This window comes from Lytechinus variegatus, chromosome 11, assembly GCF_018143015.1.
Source record: "Lytechinus variegatus isolate NC3 chromosome 11, Lvar_3.0, whole genome shotgun sequence".
NCBI lineage: Eukaryota > Metazoa > Echinodermata > Echinoidea > Temnopleuroida > Toxopneustidae > Lytechinus > Lytechinus variegatus.
The window spans coordinates 20,848,550-20,866,444 of NC_054750.1; the positions used below are offsets into that span (position 1 = coordinate 20,848,550).

Below are 17,895 nucleotides of genomic sequence, written 5' to 3' on the forward strand. Positions count from 1 at the left end.
AATAAGAAATAAATCACAGATGTGATCTGAACACATTGGTTAAAGCTATTCCTAGGCGGTACACCTAGAAACCTCTATTTTAAATATCATAGATGCTAAAGCTATATTTTTAATTACATGTACCGCTACCCTCTCTTTTCAAATACATCTATCAATGCCATTCCCCACACTATTTCAAATTTAAGCAGGATAATGAAAATGAGAAATATCATTACATATGTTGGAAAAAATGATAGTTAAAGTGGTGACTGCCAAAACTGAATTAAAGGTTAAGCAAATATCGAATAAGATCTTGAACATATGGGTAAAAAAATATAAAAGATCTCAAATAACTGGTTAGACAAGTTAGTAAAGTCTTGACAGATTCTTTTTCTTGAGTGTTGGGGTCAACTAAGTTGTGGAATTTTGCTCACAAAATGAGACAGAAATTATTGTGGATTGCTTGCCTAAATTTTGCCAAAGCATGATAATAGTCTTTGATCAGATGCCAAGCCTTTAGTATGTATATCATCATGAACACTTAACAAGTTCAATTTAATGTTCGTGCTTCACATCAAAGGATTGCACAGAGAAGGGGCTCCCCTTATATCAAAGCCAACAAAATTTGTAAAATACAATGACAGAGAGAACGTCTCTACTATATGTACCCTTGTTAAAATCATATTAGCATCTCAGATATACAAATACAAAATGAGCATTAATAAAAGAAAGGAGGACAACAGCCAGTAAAAATATGATCACAACACAGCTTTTCAACTTGTGCTGGTCAATTAATTCTACATTGCAAGAATGGAAAGCAATCCCAAATCAGAAAACACCATTATTCAGTTTAGGAGTCCATATCAAAGAGCATCATTAAGTTAAAACAAATGATGTATTTTTCTACACCAGCTTTTAACTTTCAACCATGTCATATGCAAAGTAAACCATACAAACCTTAAATATATAAATACAGTATATACAACCCTTTGTGCAATTGTAATCATCAAATTTAATTTCATCAATGTAATAAAAATACCTTCAACTTCAATATATCTATAGGATGCATAGACATCATAATTGTAGAATCTGAATGAGTTGAAAATCTTTAATAGAATACATGGTCATCCAGATTACAAGTTTTAATCATAGAAAAAAGTGCCCTACTGCAATAAGACTTTGAAATGACTGGAAGTTAAAGTACATTTCTATTATACAACCTACAAAACTGATATGGGACCCACCCAATTCATAAAGACAAAAAACTATTGTTAACTTTGCAATTATGGTAATTTGCCTGGAATGGTTGATTGTGATTGGTGAATTAGCACCATTGCAATGGTAATTACCATTTAAAGGCAAAGCGACTTTTATGTGAAGGAAGAGTTACTTTTACGCATCAACATGAAAAGAAAACAAAAACTTTTATGCAACAAGGCCCAGATCAATTTATCAAATACTATTCAATACAAGTTAATGAATATATTACTTCCATTATTGAGCATGGAAAGTGTTAACCAAATACCTGCTTACTTCACATATAAATACATACTTATATAATGGGTACTATTTCAGGAGGGAAAGATAGAATGACCAGAAAGAATGGTAGACATGAAGTAGGAAGGTGGCTTTGTGTAAGTTAAATATGCAGCTTTATTGCATGGGAGACCTTGGAAATTAAACAAAATTTATTATTGATGAGATTACATGTTTGTATCCCCTTTCCAATATAATATATTGTACTTTGTTATTTTTTTCTACTGTTTTGCTTGTTTGTTTACTGAAATTTTACTCTGTACAAATTCATGTATTTCAGACTTTGGCTGCTAATTGAATTTTTATCACAATAAATACCATTTATCTATCTATGTATTATTACAGATGAAATTCATTGGATTTATCAGTTTTTTGTGACCCAAGGTCCTGGTCATCCCTGTATGAAACCCGTGGAAAACAGTTCAAATGGCAAACTGAAACAAGTGATATTTCTTGTAAAAGAAGAAAATACGTAACTGAAAACTACACGAATGCCACCGAAATACCATGACTTGCCCATCATACTGTATGTTGCAAGCACAGAGCGTTTTGAGGAATGAACTTTGGCCAGGAATAAGTGGAAATATAAAAATATTTAATCGGATGGTATTTTTCTCGCTTCCAAGCTTATGCAGGGTTAGTAAGCAGATTAATTTGATATACAGGTGGAAATACATGTATATCAAATTAATTATTATTACATCAATAATTATCAGTAGTTATCTGGAAATGCCCTTGTATGAAAGAAGTGGTTTTCATAGTATTTGCCAACCTCTTTTCAAACAATTAAAAGCTTAGAACAAAACACTTAAAACAAATAAATAATTAACATTAACAAAGGAGCACCTGCGGGTACTAGCACATGTACATGCAGTTGTGCATGATATTTCAGGTAGGAGTAATATGTTTCGTCTACTAATCCAACTGTTGATTTTTCAAAAGATATTTATAACCAAAAGGGTGGGGGACAACATCTTAATAACAACAAATTTGATATAAAAATACATTTTAAATTTGCATGATGTCTGAGTGTTTACTACCAATGATTCTGTGTACAATAATATGCTGGTGAGGAGTGAAACCTTGCACATGTATTCAGTGAATGGTGTTGTCTTTTGGGTTAATTTTGTCTTTCTCTTATTTCTATACTTTACCTCTGCATACTCCGTTTTCCCTTCCTCTCTCTCTCTTTCCCTATCTCTCCCTCTCTCCCAAATTTTTCTACCTCCCTCACTCGCTAACTCTCTCCATCTATCAGTCTACTTCTCTATCTCTATGAACCAATCTTCCTATCTCTTGCTCTCTTTCCAATTCTCTATTTCTTTCAATCGTATCTATTCCTCCCCTGATTTCTCTCTTAGAGCAGCCGCCGCCAAGAGTCTGATGACCGATGTAATCTTGGTTAGCTGGTCATCAGTCAGCGTCACATTGACCGCAAGACGTATACTAGAAGAACAAATGTATCATACACAAAATAATAATAGTATGATATCGACTTGCCTTGAGGGGAACATCACACATATTGCCTGCAACAAAATCGCACTGGCTCAAGTCTTTAGACGAGGGCAATATTGTTCTATTAAAAATCAATTGATATTAAAATTTTTACCTAAAGCTGCTTAAACAATGTAGAAGATTGCTTGCTTGTCACCACCAGGCATAACACTACACCCAAATTGTGATCTTTAACAAGCAACCATCATTGGGGTGATTCCATGCATCGCTAGAAAAATCAGTCATTTTCAAAACGTTTTTCAACCAGCTGTCCAAACAAACGAGAAATTCATTTTTTTTTGTGGCAATAATAGAGTACTACTGGGTAGTGATGTGAAAAAATGACAAACAACAAAATTCATGTTGTCCACTGGTGAATTAGAAGTGAAATCATTGGGGTGATTCCATGCATTGCTAGAAAAATCAGTCATTTTCAAAACGTTTTTCAACCAGCTGTCCAAACAAACGAGAAATTCAATTAGTTTTGTAGCAATAATAGAGCACTACTGGGTAGTGATGTGAAAAAATGACAACCAACAAGATTCATGTTGTCCATAGGTGAATTAGAAGTGAAAACGTTGCGTGTCGTACAGGGTGGTATAGACAAACGTGAGAATCAGACTAGCCTGAAACTCACCTTCTTTTCTGTACCAGACACAAATTAAATGCTATGAACATCACTGCACAATATCCATTGTATATCCCTATAAATCTTGAGCATTGTAATTTTTGCATATATTCATAATTCCGAAGCTTCGTTATTCCGAAGGTTCGGATATTCCGAAGGTTCGTTATTCCGAGGTTCGTATTTCCGAAAGTTCGTTAGTCCGAAAACGAATTGAGGTTCATAATTCCGAAGTTCGTTAATCCGAAAACGAAATGAAGTTCGTAATTCCGAAGAAATGATTAATGAACCTTATTTCGTTTTCTGACTAAGGAACCTTCTGAACAACAAACCTTTTTTCGTTTTCAGATTAACGAACCTTCGGAAAATTGAACCTTATTTAGTTTTCGGATTATCGAACCTTCAGAACGACGAACCTTCGGAATAACGCCACAAATGTTCAGATTAACAAACCCTTTTACTTTTTCGGATTAATAAACATCGAGGTATAGGCAATTCACGTGGTTCGAAATTACGAACCTTCGGAATTAAGAATTACAATTTGTAACCATAATTTTGTGATATGGTTATATATCCACAAAAATATACTCCTGTGCGAATGTTGATAATGATTGTGCAGTATACAGCACATTGCTGCCTGTACATTAATACTCATTACACCATATGAATGAAACTTCATGTATTTATACATTTCTAAAGCTTGTGGACTTTGCGATAAGGTTGTGTCAACAAATGATAGAGGAATGAGTCCTGTATGAAAGCATGATAACATTTAAGTTTTAACAAAATATTTTCTTCAAAGTGGAAATGACAGTTATTCTGGAAAGTTTTATTTCAGCACATGAAATGACTTTTCAAATTCAAGAGGTGTCCTTGAACATTCCAATTAGGTTTTGCGTGTTTCAAAGGTCAACTGAACCCCTAAAAGTTCATTTGAATTGATACAAAAAAATGCATATCACTGAAAATTTAATAATCAAGTGTTAAGTGAGGTAGTTATGACGCTTAAATGATAATGATAATCCGTCAAATTCGCCCTTCAGAGTGTTCAGTTTTAAGTTGTGCTTAATTTCACAAAATGGTTAAATGCACAGCCAAAATGATGTGCAAACAGAGATACCTGATGATGTTAAACACTCACTAATTATTTGTATTTTATTACGCAATACGTTGCCCCCCCACAAAAAAAAAAAAATGGGACTAGACTTACCTCGGTGGTGGTAAGAAAGCTTCTTCTTCCTCTAGATATCTTGCCACAGTAAGAACCACACCTTCATCTAGTGCCTGCAAGGGTGTAAAATTAAAACGACAATTACCACAAATCATATAATAATGTTTGATCAAGAAAAGAGAAAAATTTTCATACAAAGGAAGCTTCCTTTATTTCATATTCATTCATGTGTATTACATTACTGTTTAAAATTGTGAGATTTGGGCCAGCAGTTCATACAATGTTTCTATAGTCTCACCTTGACTACAATCTTTTCTAGGAAAGCTTGATCTTTCTGCCAATTTCCACTGGTCTCTTCCAACCTCAGATGTTTGATAGGTGAGATGGAGTCACCATCCAACCGATAGCCAGGCATTCTAATAGAAGTTGATTTGAATGAAAAGAGAAAAATCAAACAAGCATAACACTTAAAAATTTCATCAAAATCTGATGTAAAATAAGAAAGTTATGATGATTCAAAGTTTTGCTTTATTTCATAAAACAGTTATATGCACATCCTGGCTGGTATGCAAATGAGGAGACTATGGCGTCATCCACTCACTATTTCTTTTGTATTTTATTATATGAAATATTCTAATTTTCTCCTCATTGTCAAGTGATTAATTCCTCCCTGAACATGTAGAATTAGCATTGTTTAATACTATATGGTTCAATCAACTTGGTCCTCATTGTAACTCCACCAATCGAAAAGGCATTTTAAACACTGTAATTTCTTTTTTCTTAACCCATCAAACATTGTCAAAATTATGCATATCAGTGATCTGCCTTTTATTTTACCTGCCTCTGCTCCCAATTCATCTCTCTTTCTGTTTTCATTCAAATTCTCACCCTCTCTCTCTCTTCTTACTTTGCTTTCACCATTTTGTCCTTTTCCACTTTTATCCGGCTTTACTTTTCTCTTTCTTTCGTTTTTTCTTTCTTTTTCGTTTTTTCTCTCTTTCTTTCTTTTTTTCTTTCATTTTTTCCCTTTATAAACCCATAGGCCTGTATTTGCGAATTATGTCCTCAAATGTCTTTGTCATCAGTTATTTGTTCATAATTTTGATATCAAATCCCCAGGCATTAGCTGAGGTTATTTCCTTTTTTTTTCTTTCTTTCATTCTGATATTGAATTTTGAATATTTCATGATGACCATTTTCAATGCACTGAAATTTATTATTGTAATGAGTGTAATTCTGTACCTGGAAATGAAATAAAATATGTTAGAGCTTTGGGAAACCATCGACTTGTGATTCTCCCCCCCCCCCCCAAAAAAAAACACTAACACCAAACTTGGAAATCACAATGGCCAACAAAACTCACCCTGAAAGTTGTACATGAACAAATTCGCTGTTTGCTCTAAGCTTGTTGAATATATCCGTTTCTTTCTGTGTGATATCTACTGCCGTGCTGGCTGCTGTGGCAAGCATGGGAGGAAGGGAGGCTGAAAAACAGTATCCAAGACCGGACAGACGCTGGAAGAGAAATACGATAAAAATTGTCCTTGGTTTTGTTAATTCTGGAGTCTGTTACACAGGCTCAATAATACATGAATAAATCATATACGTGTGTGGCAATACAATTGACTTTGCCTAAGTTGAATATTATGGGAACACAGAAATCTTTTCAACTTGGGAGAAATTTAACTGAGAAGAGCTACAGTTCACATGGTTTGCATAATCTTCTGAAAATTTCGCTTCACCTATAAGTCGGTCACATTTGCTCTACGGCGGGCGTACGGCGAGTCGAAAACAGCCGTTTACAATTTTTTGTACCAGCTACATATACGTAAGGTGGTTTGAATAAAACAGCTGTTTTCTTTGACTCGTCGTACAGCCGTCGGAGAGCAAAAGTGACCGAGGTATTGGTCTTAGCAATTAATTGACTAATGCTGACCACAAATAGATCAGCAAATTTCTCATATTCATAGTTAATTGTAGTGACCACTTACTTGATGATCTACTACGTATCTAGTACCAAGGCAGAATCCTCCCATGGTGCCTAAAGCTGCTTCCATTGAAACAGATATAAGATCAATGTCAGTTATCTGTAATGACAAAGACATAAAGAGAAACATTTGTAAGGCATACAGAGGAGTCAGATAAACAAATCAATATCGCACATATATAATCAATTCATTTTATTCTCATTTCAAGCTAAATTACAGTAGTTGCAGTAAAACACTGATTTCGTGAGAAAGTCTGTAAAACCAAGGTCAGGTATTACTACATCATCGTCGATCTAGATCTGGTACAGTTACATAAACTGAACTTCGTGAAATCATTAGATGTAAGCTGAATAATAATCACACAGAAGATCGCCAACACAGATAGGCACACATGGGACAGAGAATATCATATTGCTGGAATAAAGACCCGACAGAAGTGCCCGAATCCGTGCTTATTTTGCTTATTTCTCAGCAATTACACAATTTCTTCCAGAATCATTCGGCACATGTTTTTTATTCATATAAACAGACACTTGGGTGGTCATTATATTGGATTCTGTAAAAATTAATTTTGAGATCGTTACCAAAACTGGCATTTACCTTTAATCCTAATCCTCATCATGTTCCCTACATTAACATCCATGCTGGCTACTTGATATAACAAAGTATGCAAAATATTCATCTCTGTTTTCGTCCTCCTTGCTATTGTTGTAGTTCGGAAGGGATCAAAACCGGCAAATCACTATTAAAGTATAGGTGATGAGTTGTGTTTTGGATCGAATGCAAAAATTACAAATCACCATTAAAGACAATCAGTAACTCTGTCTAGGATTCAACAGCTGAGTCACCATTACAACTACTGTTGTCAGCATGTTTGCAAACTTTTTGCTCTGAACTACATGGGCCTTACAAACCAAACAGATATTCCTAAATACACTCATGATAGAATTCAAACCACTGACCCATAAGATTCTTCCAGTAGGTATGATTTCTATCTGTTTAAGGTGGATTATGCAAAGTCACACACTTTCAGTGTCCAGTAGGTTCTTTCAATCATTGGCCCATATTCTGAAGTCGGTTTAACTTAGACTCGGGTTTAAAGTTGTGGTTTAAGTATGGATAGCCAATTGTTACATTAATCACTAACAGTAGAGATATCATTTTCAAAGCTCATTTGGCTCTCAAATCATTCATACTTGTGTAGGAAGTAGAAATAGATGATTGTCTTCACCATCAATGAATCACGAAAGAATACAGTGAACATTAAAAAATCACAACGTAATGAAAATTTTGACACTTTGGCCTTCCCATAATTTTAGCACAGAGTTAGACCATGGTCTAAGTTAAACCTGACTTCAGAACGGGCCATAGTGTATGGTGAAACCCATCTAATTTTAACTTGATAGGTTATCATTTCAAATTTGTCTCAAATTTTAGATATTGTTGATTACTTTCATTCCATCAGAAGCAATTTTTTTTCTATTTCTAACTTTGATAAGGCTAATCTATTTCACACGAAATTACAAATAGCATTCCATAGTACTCACATCAACACCAGCATGCTCCGTGACACCCCTCCCCGTCTTTCCAAGCACGAAGAATGACATGGATTCATCCATGAAGATACGCACCTTGTACTTGTACTTCAATTCAATCTAAAGATATATCAAGACAAAAAGGAAAAATGCAGATATTCAAATGATGTTAAAATGCAGTAGGGGAGACCGGTGTTAGTAGGAACATGGGGTAAGTTGAAACATTGTAATTTTCTTTAAAGCCTGTAAAATAAATGTATGCAATACTGCTCTCAATTTATTACTATTAATAATACTACAGTGTTGAATTATTATTGCAATAAATTGAGGGCAGTATTGCATGAATCTATTTTATAGGCGTTAAAGAAACTTACAATGTTTCAACTTACCCCACGTTCCAACTAACCCCGGTCTCCCCTACAGTGTTAATGAATATGTTGCATGTCCTTGAAGCACTCGGCCAGAGCTACATGAAGGGGGGAGTAAAGAGTGGTTGAAATCATTCTGAGAAGAATAAAGTAACGTTAAGATGTCATACATAAACAGATTTACATTTTAGCATTTATTATACCATACCTAAAAGAAGCATCCTGAAAACACCCAAAATATAGCAGGAATTGGTTCACTGGGGCTCTAGATCTGACCACATGAATACCTAATGTATTATTGGCCTGGTTCAAAATGCAGAGCTGCCAACCTTAACAAGCACATTTCAGTATTTTCAAAACTGAAAATCAGTATTCTGGTGAGGAAATCAGTATTTTCAAAGAAATACCACAGGACAACACATAAAACTGAAGCTGTAGAAATCAGTATTTTGCATGAAACCATCTGTATTCTTCTATTTTTTCAGTACTAAATATGGAAAATCTGCACTACTTCGCAGCACTGGAAATGTTATGAGACAATTTGGGGCGGTTTCTTCTACAATTCACACAATGACAAGGAGTAATCTTTGTTTTTTTTAACCTACCAATTTCTCCACATCGACAATGGTCCCATGATTCACGTATAGTCCTTCTACTATAATGAATTTCCTCATCACTTTGGCCTTCTTAGGATTCTGAAGAAGAAAAAAAAACACAAACAGAAAAAAAGTGTATCATTCGCACTTGAGTATGGAATTATTTCATGCATTTGTTATGCTCGTTATGCACTTGAATTTATCCAGTATAAATGTAGCCCCCATATTCACAAGTAGTTGAAGATAAATGCCAGTTGTGGTAATGATTTCAAAATGAGTTCGTACAACACTAAAAGATATGTGCCAAAGAATTCTGGAAGAAATTGTGTAATTGCTGAGAAATTAGCAAATAAGCATGGGATTCGGTTCAAGCGTCGGGCCGACATTCAAAGCAATAATAATATACTGTCCCACATGCGTTTATCTGTGTTGGTGATCTTCAGTGTGAACATTTTTCAGCGCAGATTTCAAGATTTCACAAAGTTCAGTTTATGTAACTGTACCGGATCTAGATCCTCGATATAATGACAATTAAGTCTGGTTTTACAGACTTTCTCGTGAAATCAGTGTTTACTGCAACTACTTTCATTTATCTTTAATATGAAAAAATAGGTCTCCAAGCTTCTGGGTACATTTAAATAGCCAACATAATTCATTTTCGCTTCATATGAATCACCATGCAGAGCATTTATCCACTTGAGTTAGGAGTTTTATCACCCTTGCAGCTATATATCATTGGGGATTTCAAGTTTGATGATGCCGTCAAAAGCACAACTCAGATTGCCTTCGCTTGCCCCAACACCTAACGTTAGTTGACAAAAATGATCCAAATAACAAGAAAGTGTTGATCTTTGAATAAATAGAGAAAAACCAAACTAGCATAACGCGGAAAATTTTTATCAAAATCTGATGTAAAATAAGAAAGTTATGACATTTTAAAGTTTTGCTTACTTTTCACAAATCAGTGATATGTACAACTCAAATGAGACAGTTGATGATGTCCCTCACTCACTATTTCTTTTGTTTTTTATTGTCTGAATTGTACAATATTTTATTTTTTATAGATTTGAAAATAAGGACCAACTTGACTGAACCATATAGTATTAAACGATGCAAATTCCACATGTTCAGGCAGGAATTAATCGTTGTTTCACTTGACAATGAGGAGAAAAATAGAATATTTCCTATTTCATATAATAAAATACAAAAGAAATAGTGAGTGGATGATGTCATCAGTCTCCTCATATGCATACATGTACCCATCAGGATGTGCATATAACTGTTTTGTAAAAATAAGCCAAATTTTTAAATGTCATAACTTTTTTATTTTACATCCAATTTTGATGAAATTTTCAGTGTTTTGCTTGCTGGATTTTTCTTTACTTATTAAAATCAACTTTTTGTTGGGGTGGACTTGTCCTTTAATGATAGCTCAATACCTAGCTAGTGTGATGTGTCCCACAAACAGCTTCATTTGACTAAATTCTGTTGCTTTGCTGATGTGAAATAAACCAAACACCAACACCAAAGGATTAAAACTTGAAATCAGCCAATGTGAAAGGCTTAAGGCCACCGCACACCTTACGATTGGTCTGCGACCCGATTTTGGAATAACACATAGTATAATTTGATGCTAATATTGAGACATGGAATACCTTACTGTATAATGTTCTAAATCATTGTACGAATACATATGTTCAAATCTGTGACTATGCTATCATCCTTCTGAGAATAAAAGCAAATTTAATATCTAGTCTTAATGACGTCATAGTGGTCGTAAGATTGGCTACGATTTGAAACTAAATTGGCATTTACTCCAAAATTAAGGCTTGCAATATTTCAAAATGGTTATATTAGTATTCTTTCAATTACTTTCAACCTGTAATAAAATGATATGTTCCATTTATATTCTCCGAAAATTGGCAAAATGCGATTTGTTTCAAAATCGGATCACAAGCAGTCGTAAGGTGTGCGGTGGCCTTTACTGTAGTTACATCGAGGTTACCTTTTTATCTTCTACAGCTTGCTCTTTCAAGAGTCTCTCTAGGTCTTCCATGTCGTTATGCTTGAAGAATTTGAGCTTGCTTCGAGAGGCTAACAGACCCATCTGAATGGCAAAGCAAACCCCTTCATCACTGACAAGGGATCAAAACGGAAAAGAAAATAGTTTGTTTGATAAAATTCCATCGGTCCCGAACCAGGTTCATGATACACAATTTTATAGTTCTAGATCTGAATTAATGAAATACAGGAACTGTCTCATTGTGATTCTGAAAGGCTGGTACTTGCTGGAATACAATGGAAAACCATGTTATGATAAACTGAATCAACCTGACTTCATTCTTCTGCAGGTTACATACCAGGGTTCCCAGCTTTTCAAGAAAAGAAAATTCCCTGATTTTCCCCTGATGAAGTCTAAAAATCTCCTGATAATTATTAAAACCCATTCCAAGTTTTGTATGTTTTTTAAGTTGCTGCAGTAAATTACATGTATTTTCGGTATAAAAAACAATAATGTAAGACTAATTAGTACCACCATAACCACTCATTCAATGGACGTTGTTTTGATATGCAACAAAATATATCAGAGTCTGACTGACCACTGCGCTTTCAACTATTGGGCTGATCAAAATTCCCTGATTTTTCCCTGACTGGAAAAAGGTAAAATAATTTTACCTGATTGGCTGGGAACCCTGACATACACTGCACACAGAAAAACATGCATGTCCAAATTATCATCAGCAGTTGCAGTCACTATTTGTGAATATTTTGAATGTGGGAGCATTGGGAAGAGCTATCCCATGCAGTGTACCATTGTTTCATGATATCGTTTCTAAATATCATGAAAACAATTTGATAGCTCACAATGACTATCTCCATCTTTACCACAACTTTACTGCTATTTTCAATAGTTATACAATATATGTCATAGGTAACATGCGATATACTTTACATGATTTTTATCTTAAAGTAAACAGGTGGCATTTCAAGAAGAGTTTTCAAAGTGATTTTCACCAGCTAATATGCTTTCAGCCAACCAGACATGCAGATTTCAGTAGCTGGTAACATGTATTGGTGAAAATCACAGACAGAACTCTTTGTGAACTGTTCCCCTTGTAATGGGTTGAAAACTTACCAGAAGACCAGATCACCCTTCTTGGCGTAGGCTGGGATAGCACTGGCAATCGTTGAGAATCCATAGGAATACAAGATGGCTTCCTCCACACCCATGTGTTGAGCCATCTTCTCCTCAAAGTTTAGATGTACATCTGTTATACAAAATTATGTACAGGAACAACATTTGTGTATTTCCCATTTGTAAGCAACCTCAGGGAAACAAATATGTGATTTTGTCTCATATGTATCTACTAGTATTTACCATGTTGATTTATTTTTTTATGGGAAAATGGTTTCAAGTTTGTTGTTGTTATAAAAATGTACAAGAAACCACAACTTGTTTCGCATTCAGCATTTTTTAAACTCTATCTTGGCGGACCTTGGAAAAAAACATGATCTCGACCCAAATTTAGTTGGAAACGACCCATGGGGGTCTAAGATGTGATACCTACTTATTCTAAATTACACTGTTTTCAAAAGAGCATTCTAGGTATTCATTTGGCCATATACATGTTCCAATTCAATTCAATTCAATTTATTTGGAAAAATAAGACAATAAAGAAGTTACAAAGTAAACAAAAAGATACATATAAATGAGCCAGGACCTCTTAAAAGCAACCTGTGCTTGTGTTTGAGGCCCTAAAGGTACAATTATGAAATACAACAAAATACAAAAAATATTAATGTTAAATTAACTTTATTTCAAAAAGCATCAGCATCGGGCCACCATTAACCAATTAATCTAAATTTGCTGCATTAAGATTTTTCATCATGCTTTACTAAAATATGGTCATGAAACTGTTGAAATGCATAAATAAAAAAATGACAATCATGACAACACACTTTGGTACACTATAGACTCACCCATGGTCCCGAAAAAGCCTCTAGGCCCGCAAGTACCCACTCCATACTTTCTCATTGTCTCTATTGCTGCATCCTATATGTAAGAAAAAAAATGATAAAGAATAAAGAACTTATGTTTGTTAGACAATGTTAATAGTATATTGCTTATTTTTCTTTATAGAGGGTTTATGAAGCATTCTCTACCCTAATTTGTAAGCCCTATTAATGGGATTAATTTATTAATTATTTGACCAGTGAAAAGTTAGCGATCAGTTGGATAATAACAAACATATCTTGTCAGGTAAACTTTGAAATGTGTTATTTATATCGTAAAACATTCTTGATATTTTTCAATATTTATGGTATTGCTGATTTACATTCTCAAGGCAAAACTAATAAAAAAGTCAATGGTTTAAGTTTTAATTGCCAAACTCATCAAAACATATATAAAGTCACCATTGATATCATCATCCATCCACATAACAATGATGTTTGATAGTTAGTGAACCTAGATTGATTAAATTTGATTCTAGTTTGTTCAAGTTCTTCGCAAACTTTACCTCTGTTTCTTTTCTTCCAAGCATTCCTAAGAAGTTGAAAGTCCCAACATTAATGCCTTCCTTGCCATCCACAACAAGCTTGTTGTTGCCTTGTCTTTGTTTGAAAAGAGAATAAGAAATGATAAACAAAGGAACATGTAAATCTAGTCACAACAATCAGCGTTTTAGCTAGGACCAATCCAGTGCCAAGTAAAATATGAAGAGGCAAAGCTGTGAAGCAGAATGAGTGGACATTTTGCAACCAAAATAATTTTGCTTCAGAACGACGGTGTCTTTGGCAAAATAATGCATGCAGAATTTGCATTGTGCAAAAACTATGAATTTGCAACCTTGAAATACGATCAAATTTTTTTGTTTGTTTTTTATAGAAAAAGGTGTAAAACTGATTTCGCTGTGAATAACCTTCGTTCAGGGGGAAATGGACTTGTTTTTTTTTTCAGGCCAAGTCTGGCTCAGACCTATCACCGTGGATAAACCGCACCCCTGACTTTTGCTTCTATCCCGCCGAGAAAAAGGTGCGGTTAATAGACCGTTACTTACGGTATGTCTGTTTGTTTGTTATACATGTACAGTATATTGATTGTTAAAAATCAATTTGCACAAATACTTACTTAGTAATTACTTTATAGTGAAGGGCTGGATGGTTTTTGTCTACAGGTGGGACCAAGGGTTCGGGCTCCCACTCCTGGATAAGCTGTTCTTTTTCCTGTGAATGAAAGCAGCAGACAATGCAATTATTTTAGTGGGGATATCATCTGAAATCTTTCTGTTCACCTAGTTTTCAAACCATTCCACCATTTTATAAATATCGTGGGGGCCAGGATAATCATGGCTCTAACCTTAGTTAAGTTACCAGATTAATATAATCATAATCTTTTTTTAAAGAATTGAACAAGCCTCATAATCAACTGGATTTTGTCTTATAAAGAGATGCAATTCGGTGGATTCACAATACGTAGTGCCATCTATTGTTGCAGTTGACAGGCCGAAGTTAGCAATGCCTCATTGGAAAAAGTGGACATTTGTGTTGTGCACGATAGTAGTTATGCATGCGATTATTCAGCGCTGGCTGAAGAGGCTCGACCGGCTGGCACATGCTGTTCCCTAGGGTCCAGGAGGTAGGACAGAAATTTGCCAGCATATTTCTTTGCGAAACTTGGACCTTTTGGGTTAATTCTTGCTATATGGTTATCATTTATGAAGCATCACAGTCACATTGCAGTACATCAGAACTGTGTGCTATGTCTGCCTGGGATGTCCACCCCGAAGTTAGACATTTGGCCAGTTTGCTGCAACAGATAGATAGCGCATCATATCATGGATCCACCATATTGATTGGAACAATCTCATCAGTGTGATTTCATACCGGAAATGGAGAATCTTATCTTGTGAAAAACAGAGTGAGCATGTCAATCGCATGCATGACTTTACACCATACACTTTTTAAAAACATACACTGTTCTGAAGATGTTGGGATTGCTGGCTTTCCATAGTTGAGTTCAATCATATCAATCTAAACTGTATGGAAATCCATCCATACCATAATTTCTTCTACAGGAAATCTATATATTAAATAAAGAGGATCACACTGAATCTCCAAGAGAACGATGTATGAATATACATCCTATCTCGAAAGTATATTTAACAAATATGCATAGATGTTGACGTTGCTGGCCGTCCATAGTTGTGGTTGATCGGATCCATTGCAACTCTTTGTTAGACAGGTTCCAGGTGAATTTATTTCTTATTGTGTTGCAAATACTTACTGCTTCTGTTAGTTTGACAGTTGATTCAATTGAGTAGCTCTTTGAGAAGATCAGACGAATGATAAAGACAACAAGAATCGCCTCAAAAGCCAAGTGATAGAGTGGAGCCTGTGAATTGAGAAACAGAGATATTATGCCTTTTAAAGTTTTCGCATCAAATTAAATATCAATTCAATATTTATCATAAGAAAGGATTGGAGGAAAACTTATTTTGCTTCTTTTTGTATTTTTCAACAATAATTTTACATGTCAATAACTTAGACTAATGTCCTATTTGAATACAGCATGTCCACGAAAAGATTTCCCTCTGATACTAAAACTGTTGAATATGTTAAAAATCAAGTATTAATTATTCACAAATTTGCACTCAAAAGTAGAAAAATCCATTCAATTTTGAGACCTTCATGAAAATTAAATTGGCCTTGCTTCATTCAGTGGACTTTGAATACGTTTTTCGCATTTTATAAAGTACATGTACAAGTAACAATTTTTCCACTTGTTCACTGCTACCACCCTGCCTGTGGGGAATCTACAGGTAGGACTAGGACTATGGTATGCCAATGTTATACAAAGCACACACTTTAAAAAATCATTAAAATATCACTTTTGTGACCAAAATTACTAATTTCCATACAGCTGCAATTTATTTTTCATTAATAACTTGGGAATAATTTTTGTATTCACCAGAGCGCTCAAAAACTCGAATTTTTGTGTACACCCTCTATTGGTGGAAAGTAATATGGCAAGAAAATTTTCATTTTTTGATCTCTATTTTTAATTAAGAAAAAAATGATTTAAAGAATCAAATTTTAATAACAGCCAAGTTGTATGAATAGGTGTAATGGAAACTGTCAGTGTAAAAAAATCAAACATTAGCCCTAAAGAAAAAGAGAAAATAAGCCAAACATTGCCACCCTTATTTTTCCACACATGGAGAAATAACCGAGAACATGGTTATATCATAACCTTGTTCATTGAATGAGTTAATTTTTCAAGGAATACACTGTAGGCCTAGGTCCAATAAAATTTTAGAAGAGTTCCACAAAAAAATAAAAGATTGTTGAGACTTCCAGTTCATTCATTTCAGATTTTTCTATCATTTTTAAAATCTTGCTTACCTTAGTTGGGACTCAAACTCACCTCGTTTTATCTGCAGTAAGAACTCTTCCCGCTAAGCTAGCAAGATTAAAAAGTGCTGATACTGGAAGGGGTATTTTAACGTTCTGCTGATAGTTCGACTAGTCTAGACTCACAGACCCTTTAACTGACTAAATAAACCTGTCTATGGACAATTATACGCACAGCTTGATCCTGCTCAAATTTGACGGAATAAAGCCATATACTATAGGCTACATACCGGGTACATGTATGTTGTATGTAAATTTCTACTCCCCCAACATGTTCTAGTCTAGGCCAAGGGCATGGAGGGCTAGATATATTCTAAACCTTCTCCATGTTTTTATTTTCAAATTAAGTGGGGTGCATATTGAATTCTTGCCAAAATTTTCAATGACGATATCATCATTTCACGTTCATTACGAGACGAAAAATCAGTCAGAATCGGATCGACTTGGTCCCACTCTCTCACTCAGGCTCAGCCTCAGGATTTATTTAGGCCTAATTTTACTAAAATAAAATAAATCCTGAGGCTGAGCCTGAGTTTTTTAGCAATTTGTTTTTAATTAAGTCGCACTCGCACTCAGTTATTTGGACATGCTGTATGTATGTACGTGCCGTATGTACATATATCAAGGAAACGTGATATTACGTTGATAATGATAATGGACTCCAAAAAGAGAAATACGATATTGCAACGTCACGTTGACAACTGATTAAAGGAAATAATGAAAAAACAAAAAAAAAATACACATGTGTGGGACTAACCGAACCTCACCCATCAATACGTCAGTAGCAAATCGAACTATGCTATCCGACCGGCTATAGACCTATAAGGGAAAAAAATGTTACCTGTTTGAAGGCTTCGACAAGCTCGGCAAAATTCCATGGCTCCACACCGAATTTCATAATTGTATCAGCCATTATTGAGAATACAAGAGTCAAGACTGGCAACAATTACCCAATTTCGCCTTCGTTTGTTGATTTCGTAATGTGAGAACGCCCTCTTGTGTGCAGTGCATTCGGCTCTCAGCTTGGCAATTTCGATCGAAGAATTTTGTATTGCCCCCCCCCCCCCCCCCCCCCCGCCCTCCTCCCCTAAGATACTAGTACTAGCCTCATAACCTAGGTGGGACGATATCCCCTCCCCCCATCAGCCAAAGGCCAATTTAATCGAACCCCGATCCGGAAGTGGATCTCA

At 35.0% G+C, this 17,895-nt stretch overlaps 1 protein-coding gene across 1 annotated transcript; it reads right to left on the reverse strand.

The window, feature by feature from the left end:
* Window positions 1-1,545: 1,545 nt before the first annotated feature.
* On the reverse strand, window positions 1,546-17,647 carry LOC121423712 (serine palmitoyltransferase 1-like). Its single transcript, XM_041619144.1, has 14 exons — window positions 17,547-17,647; window positions 15,579-15,686; window positions 14,424-14,518; window positions 13,813-13,906; window positions 13,274-13,346; window positions 12,429-12,561; window positions 11,298-11,427; window positions 9,302-9,391; window positions 8,341-8,448; window positions 6,797-6,892; window positions 6,169-6,320; window positions 5,104-5,221; window positions 4,845-4,918; window positions 1,546-2,961 (listed from the first exon to the last, which is right to left on the reverse strand). The coding sequence occupies exons 1-14, from the start codon at window positions 17,616-17,618 to the stop codon at window positions 2,850-2,852; spliced, it is 1,455 nt and encodes a 484-aa protein (XP_041475078.1). The 5' UTR covers window positions 17,619-17,647; the 3' UTR covers window positions 1,546-2,849.
* Between the last annotated feature and the right edge of the window lie 248 nt (window positions 17,648-17,895).

What these genes read in the sequence shown, in the direction of transcription:
- LOC121423712 (XM_041619144.1), bottom strand. Translation starts at nt 17,618, where the DNA reads ATGGCTGATACAATTATGAAATTCGGTGTGGAGCCATGGAATTTTGCC. An exon ending in CTGTCAAACTAACAGAAGCA is followed by an intron (nt 14,519 to 15,578) that starts GTAAGTATTTGC and finishes TTTCATTCACAG; the next exon opens with GAAAAAGAACAGCTTATCCA. An exon ending in AAGCTGTAGAAGATAAAAAG is followed by an intron (nt 9,392 to 11,297) that starts GTAACCTCGATG and finishes TTTCTTCTTCAG; the next exon opens with AATCCTAAGAAGGCCAAAGT.